At 32.9% G+C, this 16,831-nt stretch overlaps 2 protein-coding genes across 3 annotated transcripts; one reads left to right on the forward strand and one right to left on the reverse strand.

Moving 5' to 3' along the window:
• The first annotated feature begins 3,537 nt into the window (after positions 1-3,537).
• On the forward strand, positions 3,538-5,371 carry LOC18027036 (accelerated cell death 11). Its single transcript, XM_024147960.1, has 4 exons — positions 3,538-3,835; positions 4,141-4,313; positions 4,548-4,696; positions 4,980-5,371. Exons 1-4 carry the CDS (start codon positions 3,644-3,646, stop codon positions 5,084-5,086), a joined length of 621 nt encoding a protein of 206 aa, XP_024003728.1. The 5' UTR covers positions 3,538-3,643; the 3' UTR covers positions 5,087-5,371.
• Positions 5,372-14,822: 9,451 nt separating this feature from the next.
• On the reverse strand, positions 14,823-16,824 carry LOC18027038 (integrator complex subunit 3). Of its 2 annotated transcripts, none has more exons than XM_006410556.2 (2): positions 16,699-16,824; positions 14,823-16,483 (listed from the first exon to the last, which is right to left on the reverse strand). In XM_006410556.2, exon 2 carries the CDS (start codon positions 16,376-16,378, stop codon positions 14,960-14,962), a length of 1,419 nt encoding a protein of 472 aa, XP_006410619.1. In that variant the 5' UTR covers positions 16,379-16,483; positions 16,699-16,824; the 3' UTR covers positions 14,823-14,959. The 2 variants fall into 2 exon arrangements, with proteins under 2 accessions (XP_006410619.1, XP_024003844.1); XM_024148076.1 differs by having other exon boundaries at positions 14,823-16,543; positions 16,699-16,789.
• Positions 16,825-16,831: the final 7 nt, after the last annotated feature.

A 16,831-nucleotide genomic window follows, 5' to 3' on the forward strand; every position in this document is an offset into this window, starting at 1 on the left:
AGAAGCAACGGATGAAACCGGCATAGCAAGTAGATCTTTCGCCATTACAGAGAGAGTCTTATACCTCGATCCCGTCTTTTTCCACCAAAATAATACATCAAACTTTGGATCTGATCTAGGAGCACATCTATCAGCCAAATAGCTCTCCAATTCTGACTGATAAGCACAATTTTCTTCACTTTCTTCATGTATATCAATCATAGAATCAAGGTCATAACTTTCTGCAGCCTCTTCTGCTACTTCTGAAGAAATATTTACTCCTTCACCTCTGCTAGCTTGCGTTGAAGAACTAGAGACTTTCTCTTCATAGTACTGAAACATCTTCTCTATAACCAGTGTTACTTTCACAATCAAAGCTTCAGCTATGCTATTACCACCAACACTGTAGCTCTCACGTATCAACCAACTCACATACTTCAGTTTATATCGTGGATCAAAAACACACGCAGCAAAAATCATCAAATTCATGTTCTCCATATCTCCCCAATATTTATCAAACTTAGCCTTCATCTTAATAGCCATTGCTTTCTGATTAGGATCAGTTTTGTTCAATCCCATCTTTCGTATCATTATACCAACTCCAAAAATCTCCTTCAGATATGAATTCCCGGTAACGTAACGAGTTGTTGAAACTTTCAGAGTTGCATCATAAAAGAACTTGAGAATAGGTAAGTATGCTTTTGCATAGTCCCAATCTGATTCAGTAGGCACACCGCCCAACTTCCCAAGTTCTACCATGTATTTCTCATCCTCTAACTCAAGCATATCAAAACCTCTCTTCAATTTCAAAGCTGACTCCAACATCAGATATGTAGAGTTCCATCTGGTCTCAACATCAAGAGATACACCAGCAGTAGATGAAAGCTTTAGGTGAAGAAGACACTCTTTGAATTTGTCTAATCTTGCCGGAGAGGATCTTACGTACAGAACAGCAGAACGTATTCGACTAATGGAGGTTTTATTTTCTTCCAACCCATCTTTGACAACCAGATTTAGGATATGTGCACCACATCTCATGTGAAGATATTCACCATCAAGTAGACTATTACCCCATGACTTAACTCTTCTTTTTAAGAATCTCAGTGCTACATCGTTTGCACTTGCGTTGTCTACGGTGATTGTGAAAACCTTGCTGATTCCCCAAGACACCAAACATCTTTCAACCATTTTCCCTATCAGCTCACCTTTGTGACTCAGAATTTGGCAAAAATTTATGATTTTTTTTTGCAAATTCCAGTTCTCATCAATAAAATGTGCAGTCAAACACATATAGTTGATGTTCTGAACCGACGTCCAAGTATCTGTCGTTAGAGAAACACTCCCTTTGTGTTTCTGAAAGAACAGCTTCATCTTTTTCTTTTCTTCAAGAAACAAACTCATACATTCTCTAGTAACAGTTCTACGGGAAGGGATTTCAAACCGAGGTTGGAGAACGTATATGAATTCTCGAAAACCTTCCCTTTCCACAATCCTAAAAGGCAACTCATCCTTTATAATCATTCTGACCAAACCTTTTCTGCAATCTTCTTTGTTATATTCTAAGTATGATGGAACAGCTTCATCATTCTCTTTTTTAGATCGATGGTGCAGGGTTGCTTGCTTAAGTCTTTTACCAGCGACAGTCTCAACCTCAAGTTCTGGATGTAGCTTCTTACATCTAACCATGTGTTTCAGCATAACACTAGTATTGACACCAGATGGTGATCTAATGGTAACTACTTGGCCACAATGATTACACTTAGCTTTGTCTCCATTCTCTAATTTCTTAAAGTTAACCCAAGCAGGAGATCTTTGTCTAGGGACTACCTTAGATTCAACAGATTCCATAGTTGGAGCTGATTCACCACCATGTCCGCTCTCCATTTCCTCTGCATCAGTTTTTTTACCTCCACTAATACTATGTTGCTCAGATTCCATCTATACAGAAAAGTTCACAACTCAAAATGTTTAAACAAAGATGGAAGACATAAAGATTGAACCCTAATAAAAAAAACAAAGACATTCATTCAGATACTATGAAAACAAACCTGATTAGATCGATGGAGAAAAAATCAGCCGCTTTCTGCTTAGTGCTTTCTTTCTATTTTAAAACTGAGAGTGAAAAGATATGGTGAGAAGCCCTAGATCTCTTAAAAGTTAGAAATAAATAGTATGGACAATTATATAGGGCTTATATGAAATTTGGATAGTTTTTTTGGGCTTAATCTTTGGGCTTTAATATTTGTTATAGATTTTGTTATTAAAAGAGACTAAATAAGTAACAAGTATAAGTAATGAGACAAGTAACAAGTATAAGTAATGAGACAAGTAACAAGACAAGTATTAAAAATAAAAACGATACTTGATACTTGACCCGTACTTGCAAGTAATGAAATTTGTTGACTTGTTACTCGACTTGACAATAACAAGTATTTGTTTTATCAAGACGAATACGGGACAAGTAGCGAGTACGGGACGAGTAACAAGTATTTATGCCCAGTCCTAGGTGCTATTATGAAAAGTATCATATTTTTCATTGAAGAAGAGAATGGAATATTTTTTTATAAAGAAATTAAAGAGCTGGTGAGAGAGAAAAGTTTGAAACTATACAATTAAAATTGGCGGAAACCGTAAAAGCGGAATAAATGGCAAGTGGACGTTTTCCGAAAACTGATTAATTGCTTTTTCGTTTTTACCAACGAGACTTAACAGCGTGCTTAGCTCTAAAAGTCAAGAAACACAAAGATATATTCCTTTTCTAATAATTTTTTTTTTGTTATTCTTATCCGAAATTATCACTCCAAATATTCTTCATTTAAGCTCCACCTAATAATCAATTAATGTCACTATCTTTAGTATTTCTTTTTAAAGTGTTCAAATAATTGCATCCGTCTGTCCAATAATCAATATACCCATTAAATATAATCCCCTACCTATAATTTTGGTGCTCTTTTTTAATTCATTCATACCTTAACATTTTGCGAGATGGTGAATGTTAACAAGGTTTTGTTCATATTTATAAAAATATATCAGACTGCAAATTCGTTCTTTAACAGATTACCAACCGAGTCAAGTTTACAGGTCCGACTAACACCACGTATTTAATTGTATGTAACTCAACCTTTCGCATAGGTTAGAATCAACTCGGTTTGGTTTAAAATGTTTCAATTCGGTTTAAATCAGATGTAGATAAAAAAAAAGTATGATGAAAAAATAAAATAGTTAATTTAGTTTTGGTTAATTTCAATGTATTTTTTGTATATAGCTACTTTTTGGAAAAAAAAAAATCAATTTCGGTTATTCGGTTCAAGTGCATAAAATTTGCTCGGTTTTTTCCCGGTAAAAGGATTCACCTACCGTTTGAATATTATGAAGTTCAGTTGAATGTAGTTTGGTTTCGTTCGAATATTTCGGTTCGGTTTGGTTTCTTTCCCTCCACTTCCACGCAACCTTTATTCATAAACTCGGGTGGGGATATTATTATCCGGAACAAGGATATGTATGACCTGAATGCCAAACGTCTACAAAACTGATGATCGAATCTCTCCTTTTGAGTCGTCTCGCAGCAAAGTAGATTCCGCGGCAAATCAGATACCAATCGAAAGATCACCGAAGAAAACTGAAATCACGAGATCGGAGAGAGAGAGAGAAAGAGAGATCTTCAATGGCGGATTCGGACGCCGAGAGGCCGCTGAGAAAAATCTCGACCGCTTTCAAGGAACTAGCGGCCACCGTGAATTCGCCGAGTCCAGAAGTGCCTGTGGCGCAATTCTCTCACGCTTGCTCTCTAGTATCGCCTCTCTTTGGTTGCCTCGGTATAGCCTTCAAGTTCGCAGAGATGGATTATGTTGCCAAGGTATGCTGCGAAATTTATTGAGACTTTAGAAATAGTAAATCGAATATGAAATTTACAGGAGATGCGAGATTATTCACCGATATTGTAATTTATAGTTTGTTAGGTGTGTTCCCCTGCAAGTACTATTAACTGTATTGTGAGATTTTGTAATCGATTAGCAAAGTCAGTTTCTGAAGGCCTTTGTAAGTATTTGGAATCTATCTTCCTGAATTTTTCTGAAGTTGATGAAATGTATGTAGTGTGTGTTTATCTTTAGGCTGAAGGTTGTGGGAAGGAAACGTTGAACATCCTGAAAATGATTACAGGTTAATGATCTTGCGAGGGCGTCGAGTTCAGTGTCGACATTACTGGTAATGGTGGATAAAGATATTGAGGCAAACTGTGTAAGGAAAGCTGGTAGTCATACAAGAAACCTCTTGAGGGTAAAGCGTGGTCTTGACATGGTTAGGGTTCTCTTTGAACAGATAATAGCTTCTGAGTAAGTGTCTAGTTTATGCAAACTCATTACCTGTCTCTTCCATATTTTGACCATGCACGTTAACACATTCCAAATTCTATGCCGAACGAATTCTAAGTTAGTATATATTTGGTCATCCAAGCCAGTTTGTGGCTGGTGGTTTTGAATAAGGATATTGAGCTGAAAAAAAGTTTGGAGTCTTTTTAATTTGGTCAAGATCAGAAGATTTAAATGTATCTCTGATTTTATTTGCAGAGGTGATAACTCCTTAAAGGATCCAGCATCTAAATCTTATGCTCAAGTGTTTGCTCCCCACCATGGATGGGCTATACGGAAAGCTGTTTCTGTAGGGATGTACGCTCTTCCCACAAGGGCTCACCTACTTAAGATGCTCAATGAGGATGGTTAGTGCATGAACTAGTTGATACTCTCGTAATGCAGTCTGTGTGTGTTAAGTAGTCATAATTCAATCAAGATTTAGAATTTTTAAATCTTAAATCAGTTAGCCAAATCACACGGCAATATTTCGCAGTGTATTACTTCTTGCGTCGTAAGAGAAATGTCTTTCAGTTTCACATTGGCCTCTTTTTTTTTTTTTTGCTAAAGGAGTTTCCTTCTTCAATATGTTTGAAGGCTGCAATTCGCTGATGATAATTTTCTTTTACCTTTATTTATGAACTTTTACAGAGGCAGCGGCTAAGATAGAGATGCAAAGCTATGTAAATGCATCGGCACCAGTAATCACGTATCTTGATAATCTATTTCTCTCCAAGCAACTTGGTATTGATTGGTGAAGAACCTGAATGAAGACTTTATAAGAATCTATTTTTCTCATACTAAAATAACTTATGTTCTCATCAAGCCATGTACTGTCATAACAACAGCTAGAAGCCAGATGAACGAATTTGATTCGGTCCTTATCTTGGTCTGTGCGTGCATTTGTCTAATGTGGCAGTAACACACTTCTCATGTGTTCTGTTCATGTAATGACAATGTGCAGGTCCGTATCAAACTATGTAAGCATAAAGAAAAGTTTACTTTTTGAGTGGGTGAATAACAACAAGACGACACTTGGCTAAGAGGCTTTAAGTTTGTTATTGTATTTTCTAACAATATTAGAAATGATTTTCTCATAGAGTTTAATACTGTCTTCATAATCGTTATTAACACTTTTTTACTACTGTCGGCTAAAAATATATTAGACCATCTTCTTAGTTTTTTGTGTCCAAAAATCAATCTAAATAATTTAGAACCCATCCTTAATTAAGGATTTTAAGAATCAGTTCTTAACAATAGTTCTTAGCCAAATAAATCATTTATATATTATTATTTTTTACTTTTTTCTTTATAAATTAGAAAATAAAATTATCAATTTAACAAACTCTATTATGCATATCTTTAAATTATATATTAATATTATATTTAATAAATAATAGTCAAAATTGAAAATAATAAATTAATAATGTTTTAATTTAAACAATGATATGAATATTAGGAATCTGTGTTTAAAATAATTAAAATATTTTTATCTCAAGTATGTTATATTCAAAAAATAAACTCTACGTAGAACAAAGAACTTACAATAAAACAAAACTGTTTGCAAAAAAAACAAAGATTTTTTAACAAAAATTTCTTAACAAGGATTCTTAACATAAATTTTATAAGTATGAACCTGCCCTTAATGACTAGCCATTTATGTTTTAAATAGGCTTTAACGTGATATGACCTATTGATGATCTTTTGTTTACCCAATAAATGAAATAATGAATTACATATATCACATGTTAGAGAGTTTAGAAACGCGACTACAATCTATATGTGTAAAAGGTTTTCATTTTCAAATATTACAATATCCTCTACAATATATTTTCTCATTTTCGAAACTAAGTTAGAAAAAGAAGAATTCTTTTGGTGTGGTGAAGATGAATATAATGAAAAATGAGTGGGGCATAGCGGGCTTCACAATAGCGCTCGTCATCGTCGCGGGTATTATTGCGGGTTGCTAACTTGCTATTGCAACAGATGTGGCAAGGCGTGTGAGGAACTACATTGTTCTTCCGATTCTGCTGCGTAACGATTATCATGTTACACATTAGTCAACTATGTTTAATTTTTTTTTTCCTTTAGGATGATGCGAGTCTCCCAATTTAATACAATTTATGTTTTTTGCTTAATGATATTGTAATCCTCTTTTATAGGGAGGTCGAACAATGATATAGTAACTCTATTCTACTTATACGTTGTGTTACATGTTACTAGTAAAATGTTGTGACATCGTGAGAAATTAACAAGAATAATTCGAAACAGTTAAAGAGAAGAACGAATTGAGGCAAATACTCGTCTAAGATTTCTTTTCATTTTCTTTTTGATATCAAATCAGATACTTAAATTTGATATCACATGAGAAAAGAACATAATTAATGTTTTCTCTGTTTTTGACAGCAGAGTATACATTGTATATCCACTGTTATTCCTCTTTTTCCATTAATATGTGAATAATGTTTACAATTACCTTTTTTTTTTTTTTGCTCAACGTTTCCTCTGCTTCAAAGCCAGATATATTAAAAATAATGATTTCTAACATTAATAGGATTTCATGATTTTCCTTCACTCTATATATATGAAAGGAGTCCTTAAACAATACATTTCAAGATTTAAGTCATCATAATAACATACACATATACTTCTTATCATGAACCTAACTTTTGAGTAATCGCAAAGCAACAATGTATTTGACATTTTGGTCAGAAATAGCACCAAATAAGTTTATTCACACCAGAAAAATGGTGCTCTAAATAACAAAAGCAACATAATGGTACGCTCTTACATAAAGCTTTAAGGAACTTGAGAAGATGAAATATAAAAAAAAACCACTATGTGCATACCATCATCTCCAATAAAAGGCCCTGAGAAGATGCAAGGAGAAGAGATGTATAATTCTTGACTTCTTGTCATATATCAGTGTCAAGACTGCTCAGGAACTCGAGAGATGTCATGATGACATGACAACAGATTTGCTAGCTTCTTCTTCAGATCTGGAGCAACATTTGAACATTCTGTGAGCAAAGCTAGAGCTTGTTTCCATTTTCACAAGGAGCATAGATGAGAGGCTTAACGCTGGCTCAGATTATGTAGGCGACTGACCTCAACCGCTGACACTTAGACCAGGGAGAGATTGAAACTGGCTTTATCATCAACGCAGCAGCTGCATAAGAGCTATGGTTTAGGGAGAAGATTGTTTGCTTTGATCAAGAATGTTCAAAGGTCGCTGATCATATATATATTTGGCCGGAGATGTTGTGGCTAAAGACAAGTAAATATATTGTTGAACACTGGAATCATGCATGTGTTTTATCTGTCTGGAATATTTTGAATTTGATTGTTGGTTACAGGTCATTGTTGTTACATGATAGTTCATCAAGAACAGAGTCGTGTCTGAGATTTCTCTAACTACAAGCGAGAGAAAAAAATTGGTCCCTTAAAATAAAATTTTGCTTAATGCAACTGCAAATCTACATGGGTCAATTTTTTAAAAAGAAGAAAAAATCACAAACACGCATTTGGGAAGAGTCGAACTTTGACAAACCTTAATCAACTAAACTAATTTAAACTTTGGAAGATTGGCCCCAAAAAAGTATTTAACTCCTCCGACCCTGAAGCACATGCTTTATTAGCATGCTTTATTAGCATGTGCTCAGGCACGGCTCTGATCAAGGGATATAACTAAAATTCTTTACCATGTGTTTGGATACTTGGAAGATGTTGTTAGAGAGCAAAAGTGAAAGGATCTTTGTTCATTGTTGTCACCGTTGGTATTTGCATATCTGATTTTCTGGTGTCAAGAGTTTTGATGATGCGTTTCAGTCTGCTAGAGGTATGGCCGATCTTAACATGGTGGACTCTGCCTGCCGGTTTTTTACAGTGCCAAAAGAGAGTTCATCTGCAGCGTGATTAGTATCTTTGTAAGAGACATTATTGTTACTGGATTACAAAGCTTTTTAAATGTGTCACCTAACTAATGGATACGTATTTGGTAAAGTTTAAAATCTTTTATAGAACCATATAATTCTTCTTAGAACTATTTAAAACGATATGGATTTTTGATGAAACTTAAACATGTTTTTAAATCTTTTATAAAATTATAAAAATCGTTTTTTCATTATATAAATAAAATCATATAAACCATATATATTTTTGGAGAAACTGCCACTCAAACATCTTGTTAAATCTTTATATGAACATATAAATACTTTTATGACTATCTAAAACCATATAGTAAATTTATATAAATCATAGAAATCAGTTTTATAAAAAAAAAACATCAACGGCATGCGCCTTCACCACTTGGCGGCCAAAGCGACCCTATTGAAAATCCAATATGTTCCCCCACATATTTCATGTGTTTTATGGATCAAAAACGTCATTTATAAGACCTCATACATTCTCCCTTAAAATACATTATTGTTACTGGTTTTACAAAGTCCTATAATGGACTTTTAAACGTTTTAAATTGGTCATAGAACTGATGAATTTTTTTTTGGTGAAACACTCACTCATACGTCTTATTGAATCTTTAATAGAAATCCTTTTAAAACTATATAAATCCATATAAATCCTCTTAAAACCATATAAAACTATTATACATAAATCATAGATATAATTTAATCAAACAATTATATATTTTAATCTACAAAAACTTAATTATATAATTAAATAATTACATCAAATGATACACTATATTATTATTGTTTATTCTTCAACTTCTTTAAAAAAAAAAGTAAAAACTAAACATGTGTCACTGACTCACAAACTCGTAATCAGATACTTAAATTTGATATCCGTTTTTAAAAAATATAGAAATCTGTGTCTTTGAAAAATAAGAAGATCTGAAATATTGCTAGAATTTTTGAAATATTTGTATTTTTTAAGTTAGAATTTCTTTCATTTATGTCATACTATATAAATCTAATCAACCTACGATATACATATATAATCTACTCAGGAATTATAGTTACATCCAATGTAACACTAATATCATATCTGTTTATTTTTTCAACTTCTTAAAAATATTTAAAACGAATTAAACATGTGTCGCAGACTCTCAATCATATGTTTTAAATTTAAAGTTGATATATATCTTAATTTCTCTCTTAAAGTAATAAGTAATGACATATCTAAAAATTTATAGAATAAAATTCAAACATAAAGATGACACTAACATTATTTTCCTGGTTAAAATTAATTAACTTAAATACATAATCTCTTTCTAGAGGTTTAGTTCCTTTCATGGCTTAAAAGATAAGACAAAAAAAAAGAAAGACAAAACCAATATGTTTTCTAGTATAAATAAGTGCATGTGAGTGAAGGATTATAAACTCAAACTCAAGACAATCAAAACAAAAACGAAAAACCAAAATTAACACCAGCGAGTGACGGTATGGAACTACCCTATGGCCTAGTTGAAAGCATTCTCGTGAAACTACCGGTGAAGTCACTGTTAAGATTCAAATCTGTGTCAATACAATGGAAATGTACGATCGAATCTCGTTATTTCAAGGAAAAACATTTGATATGTCGACAATCACAGGATCCAGATATCCTTATGATTGATCCCCTTGAGTTTGATAAAGATTTTGATCTTAAAGATGAAAATGTCACGAGGATGTTTGTTATGGGTTCGTCAGATTTGATCAAACTTCCTAATATTTGCCCTTTGCGTGAACCAATTCGTTTGGAGAATCACGGAGATAATTTGCTTCATTATACCTATTTGATTTGTGGGAGTTGTGATGGTATGATATGCTATTACAATGAATACAACTGTATTTACGTAGTCAATCCAATTACTAGATGGTCTCGAAGTGTTCCTCAAGCGAGGTTTCAAGCGGCTGTTCTCGACATGATGAATCGAGATAGCTGGAGGGGAGAAGGCCACATCTCATTGTGGAATCTAGGATTTGGCAAAGACAAATTTACAGGAACATACACACTGGTTTGGCTATATAATTCATTTGAGTTAGGCCTAAGTAACGTTACAACTTGTGAAGTTTTTGATTTTTTCACCAACACTTGGAGGTATGCGACTGGTGCTCCTGTCCGTATTCTTGATAAACAAATTCCATTATATTTAGATGGATTACTTTACTGGTTCACTGATGATAATATTGTAGAGACAAGAATACTATCTTTTGATATTCATACAGAGAACTTTCAGATAATCTCAAAAGCTCCGTTTGTCGAAGCGGCTTCTAAACAAATCATCATGTGCAACCTGAATAATCGTCTATGCGTATCGCAGAAAAAGTGGCCAACACAGGAGATATGGTCATTAAACAAGACTTCTTGGGAGAAAATATATTCGTTGAATCTACAAACTGATCCTCATTGGTTTGCAAAAGATCTGAACCCACATATTTTCTTTCCAACTATTATCATTTCATGTGCCATTCCTGTGGCGGTTTTGAAGAAGAAGAAGCAATCACTAGTGCTTTATGATGCGCGTGCGAATAATCCCAATCTTGTAATATATGATCCTGATTTGAGATCTTATGATTCATGTTTCGTACGTGATTACAGACCTCATCATACAGGAACCGCGATTTCTTTTTTCCCAAGCTTAATGTCAATTTTATGAAAGTAACTAGGTTAGAGCATAATAATCATTTTAGCTAGTTGATATCTAATGTCGTACTAGGCTACTAGCTTGTGTAATATTAATATTTTAATATTATTGATCCTATAGTTGCCTTGCAAATGGCATTGTTAAGATTTCTTCATAGTTTATAGGATTTATCATTTATGAACTAGAATTCAATTCTGTGGCTAATTTAAAATTTCCCTTGTTCGTAAGGTTGATGTGGCTTTGAAATGTATGTTGTTAATTACCTTTGTATCTTATTTCTTTTAATGCAATATTAAAAACTAAATTAAAAAAAAAATGCATTTGGGTTGGAACTTGATTTGTCTATGGTAATTTTTATAACCAACATATATTTTCATAACTCATTTGAGTTTTCCGGCTAATCTCAGTCCAGTCTCTAGCTTTTTTTTGTACAAGCAGGCTTAAAGCTTCCTGTTTCTTAGCGTAGAGAATCGCATTATATATATATACTAGGCATTTATCCCGCGACTTGCGCGGACCAAAAGGTTTTAAAAACAAATAAAAATAAAAATTTATGCTATAAATTAAAAATAATTAAAAAAATTATTTAAAACATAAAAAATCAAAATAAAGTTAACTAAAAAAGTAAACAAATTTCAAAATTAATTACTTAAAAAATACTTTATAACTGAATAGTCCACAAACTAATTTAATTAAGATAATTTCTAGTTTTTCGTTTCCTATTTCTTCCTCTAAATTATTTTTTTTCTTTCTTTTTCATATTTTTTCCTTATTCTTCTTTTGTCCATATTTTTTCTTGTTTTTTTTTTCATGTCTTATTCTTCATTTTTTTTTCTTCTTCCCATATTTCTTATTCAAATTTATCATTCACATCTTTTTTTTATTATTTAACACATTCGTCTTCTTCGTCTTCTTTTTTTTGTTTTTACGGTTTATTCTTCTTCTCCTTATGATTTTTTTTCATATTACGTACTCTTCATACTTTTTATGCCTCTATATCTTTTGAGGTTGAGAAAAAAGATAAATACACATTTCAAACTTAAAACCCTCCTTAAAAGTGTGTTATATTTATTGTTAGATAAGAAAACTGCATTAATTTTTGTAGCTTGCTCCTTTGGAACAATCAAAACTGTTTCGGGGTAATCAACTTTAAAAAATAGCTTAGACATATACCAAAAAAAGAAATTCTCAAAATTTCTTAATTTTGCTAATAACAAAAATAACAAAAATTTAAACAAATATCAAAATAAGACTTTAAGTAAAATGGAGTCTCCACAAAAGGGTTGTGACATTTTCACGGTCCCAAGATTTGCAGATTTTTGTATATAATTTATCATTGATTTCTTTCACATTGTTGTGCTAGAATATTTATTTGTTACCATATTAAATAATTTTAAAAATAAAGAAAATACAAAATTAGATGGAATTGAATCCTTCCAACATACAAACTTAAGAAAACTTAGAGTTTTAGCTACTTAAACATAAATTTTACATCTTTTGTGAAACTTAAGCAAGAGAAGTTTTACTCTGATCCAAAAACAATATTTTATAATTAACAGTTCAAACTCAACTGGAAACACATGAGATGAAAGCACTCCACACGAAAAAGATTTCAGTCGGAGAAACGTGCAAAAGATCAAAGTACAAATAGTTACCTTTTTTCTCCTGTCTTTGCTCATAAGTAAAATAAAGGAACCAGAAACCAATATCAAAAAATATCTCAACACTGGACATAAGAGACAAAACACACACAAAACCCATTCAAATAAAGTGATGTTCAAATAAAAAATAGTAATTTTGTTCATGTATCATCATTATTATCAATAGAACTAACTTTGAGAGTAAGAATATGCCAAGTGGACTAACATTTTTGCTGGAACTAAACTCTTTGTTAGCTTGTTTTCTTTTGTTCTCGGCAGCAACAGGTGGGGTCTTGGTTAAAACACAGACCACCATGTTCTGCACCTTGTTCACCGAAACTTCTTTTGAACTGTTATAAATTTAGGATTCATCAGATCAAGTAATAATCCATAATCAGATGATTAAACCTGTGTTTTTGTATGTGTTCTTTTAAAGTTTCATGTACCTTCCAAAAGTTCAATCAGCTTGGCAAGCTTCACAAGAACCAGGTGAACTCACGTTCATTTCCATGAGGGATTTCGACACCGTATGTCCTATAGACCATTCTGAATCGTCACCAAAAGCATACACCACAAAACAGAATACATGATCTTTTTGTAATAATTTTTTAAAACATATAAAACGCTCTTATCTGACTCCGAGAACTGGTTCGGTTCATGACCATAATCTATGTCTTCATCACCAGCAAATGAAATCTGTTGCATCGCAAGATGAAACAATAAAACGCGAGCACCTAAGAAAGAAAAAACAAAAACAATCAAAACTTAAAACAGATAAGAATCAATAAAAAAAAAAGGCTCGACTCAGCCTAAACTAATAAAAGAGAAAAAAAAGTGCACCAAAACTGGCTAATATATAAAACGTAAATATGATAGATAATAAAAAAATCACAAATCTAAACCTAAAGCACAAAAAAGTCACAAGATCACTAATGTAAAACACACGAAATATAAAGCTTACATGATCACCAAACATTACAACCGTGTAAGTGAAGAAAAAAAATTGGTTGAAAAATCTTTAAAATTTATGCAAATCGGATAATTCATATATTTTTTATTAAAAAACAATATCTAAGTATTTATCAAGACTTACTTAAAGATTAAGTGAGTAACATAACTATATATGATGATTTTTCATTTTTTAATATTTTTTTTATAATTCATATAAATATTATTTTTAAAAAAGAAAACAATATCTAAGTATCTATTAAGTTAGATTTACTTAAAGATTTATGGAGTAACATAATTATATATGATAATTTTCGATTTTTAATAATTTTTTATAAAAATTAATTTAAATTTGTTTTTAAAAAAGAAAATAATATCTAAGTATCTATTAAGTTAGATTTACTTAAAGATTTATGGAGTAACATAATTATATATGATAATTTTCGATTTTTAATTTTTCTAAAAATTAATTTAATAAAATTAGTTTCGTTTTTTATTAAAAAATTGTGATTTTAGTTGTAAAATCATGATTTTTGATTTGATAAAATCGTAGATTTTGATCAGATTGTGATAAAATCATGTATTTTGATTTGATTTAATATTATTACAATCTATATTATAATCATGATTTTAGTTGTAAACAATTTTTTTTTGTTTTTAAATTAAAAATAATTTTAAAGAAGGGTAAAGGGTAATTAACCACTCTGAGATTCAACGAGAAAGTTTTATAAGAAATTTTTACTTCGCTTATAACATATATGATGATATATATATATATATAAATCTAATCAACCTACAATATATATATATATATATATATATATATATATATTCAGGAATTATAGTTACATCAAATGTTACACTATATTATTATTGTTTAGTCTTCAACTTTTTAAAAATTATGAAAAACTAAACATGTGTCACTGACTCACAAACTCGTAATCAGATACTTAAATTTGATATCACATGAGAAAAGAACATGACTAATGCTTTCTTTGTTTTTGACAGCAAGAGTCCACCGTTATTCCTCTTTTTCCATTAATATGTGAATAATGTTTATAATTACCTCTTTTTTTTTGCTTAACGTTAAACCTCTTAAGATCCTCTGCTTCAAAGCCAAATTCATTAAAAATAATGATTCCTAACCTTAATAGGATACTATGATTTTCCTTCACTCTATGAAAGGAGTCTTTAACAATACATTTCGAGATCTAAGTCACCATTGAATAACATACACATACTGTATCCTTAACATGAACCTAACTTTTGAGTAATCGCAAAGCAACAATGTATTTGACATTTTTGTCAGAAATAGCACCAAATAAGTTTGTTCACACCAGAAAAATGGTGCTCTAAATAACAAAAGCAACATAATGGTACGCTCTTACATAAAGCTTTAAGGAACTTGAGAAGATGAAAGGAGAAGAGACGTATAATTCTTGTCATATATCATAGTGTCAAGACTGCTCAGGAACTCGAGAGATGTTATGATGACATGACAACAGATTTGCTAGCTTCTTCTTCAGATCTGGTGCAATTGCAGGATTTGATAGGAATATATCTAACGATCGAACTACGCCTTTTCCCTCGATTTCTCTGAATGCTGATGCCACGCCTCTCATAATCATATCTCGATGAGTTTTGTCATAAGTGTCCATAAGATGAAGCAAGAATTCAAGTAAAGAGTGAGTGATGTGTGGATACTGCGGTATTGACCATACTATCAACAAAGCAGCAGGTTCAACGTTCATAATATTGTCCATTCTCTCGCCGAAGAAGAGCCAGTCGTACAACAGAGCGAGCTTAACATTTCGTTCGATGTGATGATTTTGCTTAGACAGTTCCAGAAACCAACCTATGACAACCCATCTTGGCATGATCTCTGATCGGATGATTTCGTTTGTTGGGTGAATAACACAGCAAACGAATCGGACTATGTCGATCAAAAGTGTTTGCTTTTCAGGACCTATGAGAAATTTCTTCAAGAACCATAACTGATGCCGTTTCTGGCTTCCCCGCTTCACATTTCCAAGCAAAAACCTTAGTTGCGTTTCCATCTCAGGAGTTATTCGGAGAAGGAAGTATCTACTTGAAGTCTTCGACTTGTAAATCTGTGACATATCAGAGCACTGGTTCGAGACCACGTCGTTCCATATCTTTCCAAATTCAGAGACGTGAATCATGTCCTGCAACAAGCGGACAAGATCCCTTCCAATCTTCAAACTCAATTGCAGTTGCTCTCTTAACATTTTGACACAGAATTTTATCTCCAGTGTCTTCAAGTTTTCCATTTTCGCGATGCCTGAGACTCTACAATGATCCGCTAGTAAACGAAGGAAACCGTACAGGGCACTAGTCAATACCAATGGCACATTTTCAAGCAAACAATCCCATTTGTCGAGAAACAAGCTCACCAATTCAGAACAGAGCCAAACATTCTGATCCCCATAGTCCCCACTCCCGATTCGTCGCAGCAAAGACACAAGCAAATCCTCGAGTCCCACACTCGAAACAGCGATCATCTCCTTTGTCACCCAGAGCAGCTGGATCTTAGCGGAGTCAACAAGCTTACCGTACAGTTCAACAACAATTCCAACGAGCAAGCTGGTGAAAAACGCATACCCATCAGTGACGAGAGCATGTAGGTGCTTGATGTGAATTTCAGAGGAACCAGAATCGCATAACACGCCGTAAACGATAGCTCTGTTTAGCTCAAGATACTCTTGCTGGTCTGGGATCTCCTGAGAGAACGGTGGCTGCAGCTTCGGCTCGAGACTCTCATAGGCTTGACGCAGTGACAGCTCGAGCTGGTTCTCTACCTCGTGTAGAGTAACCCGAATCAGTTTCGACGCGACAAAAAGGTTTCCTTTTTCCATTATCCCATTTCGAAGAATTTAGCGACTCATATGTAGGAAAGTCGAAACTTTTATAAAAAAGCTGAACCAAACATCCAACGTTCATTCAGGCATTTCGACATACACCTGATAGACAAGAGAATAATCCACAGATTTCATCGATCCTCAATTCTCAAGAGTGGGTGGCTAGAGAAGGAACCCCAACAAAGTGCAAAGAACATCAAACTCTTAAAGCCCGAAACTGCTATAGTTCAATGATTGATTTTACATAAACCCAATTAAAGACCTTTATACACTTCTCTAGAGGCAAAGGATGAGAGATGTTTGTTAGTCAGACTGACCTTTTGTTTGAGATCGGTGATTCTCTTGTTGCTGTTTTTACGTAATTCATCTAAAAGACCGGTTCAGAAATATAAGGTTAGACCATCGGTGTCCTCCATGGCTGCGTACAAACAAGTAAGGTTTCGTTTCCAG

The sequence above is a fragment of the Eutrema salsugineum genome, unplaced genomic scaffold (assembly GCF_000478725.1).
Source record: "Eutrema salsugineum unplaced genomic scaffold, Eutsalg1_0 scaffold_10, whole genome shotgun sequence".
Lineage (NCBI taxonomy): Eukaryota > Viridiplantae > Streptophyta > Magnoliopsida > Brassicales > Brassicaceae > Eutrema > Eutrema salsugineum.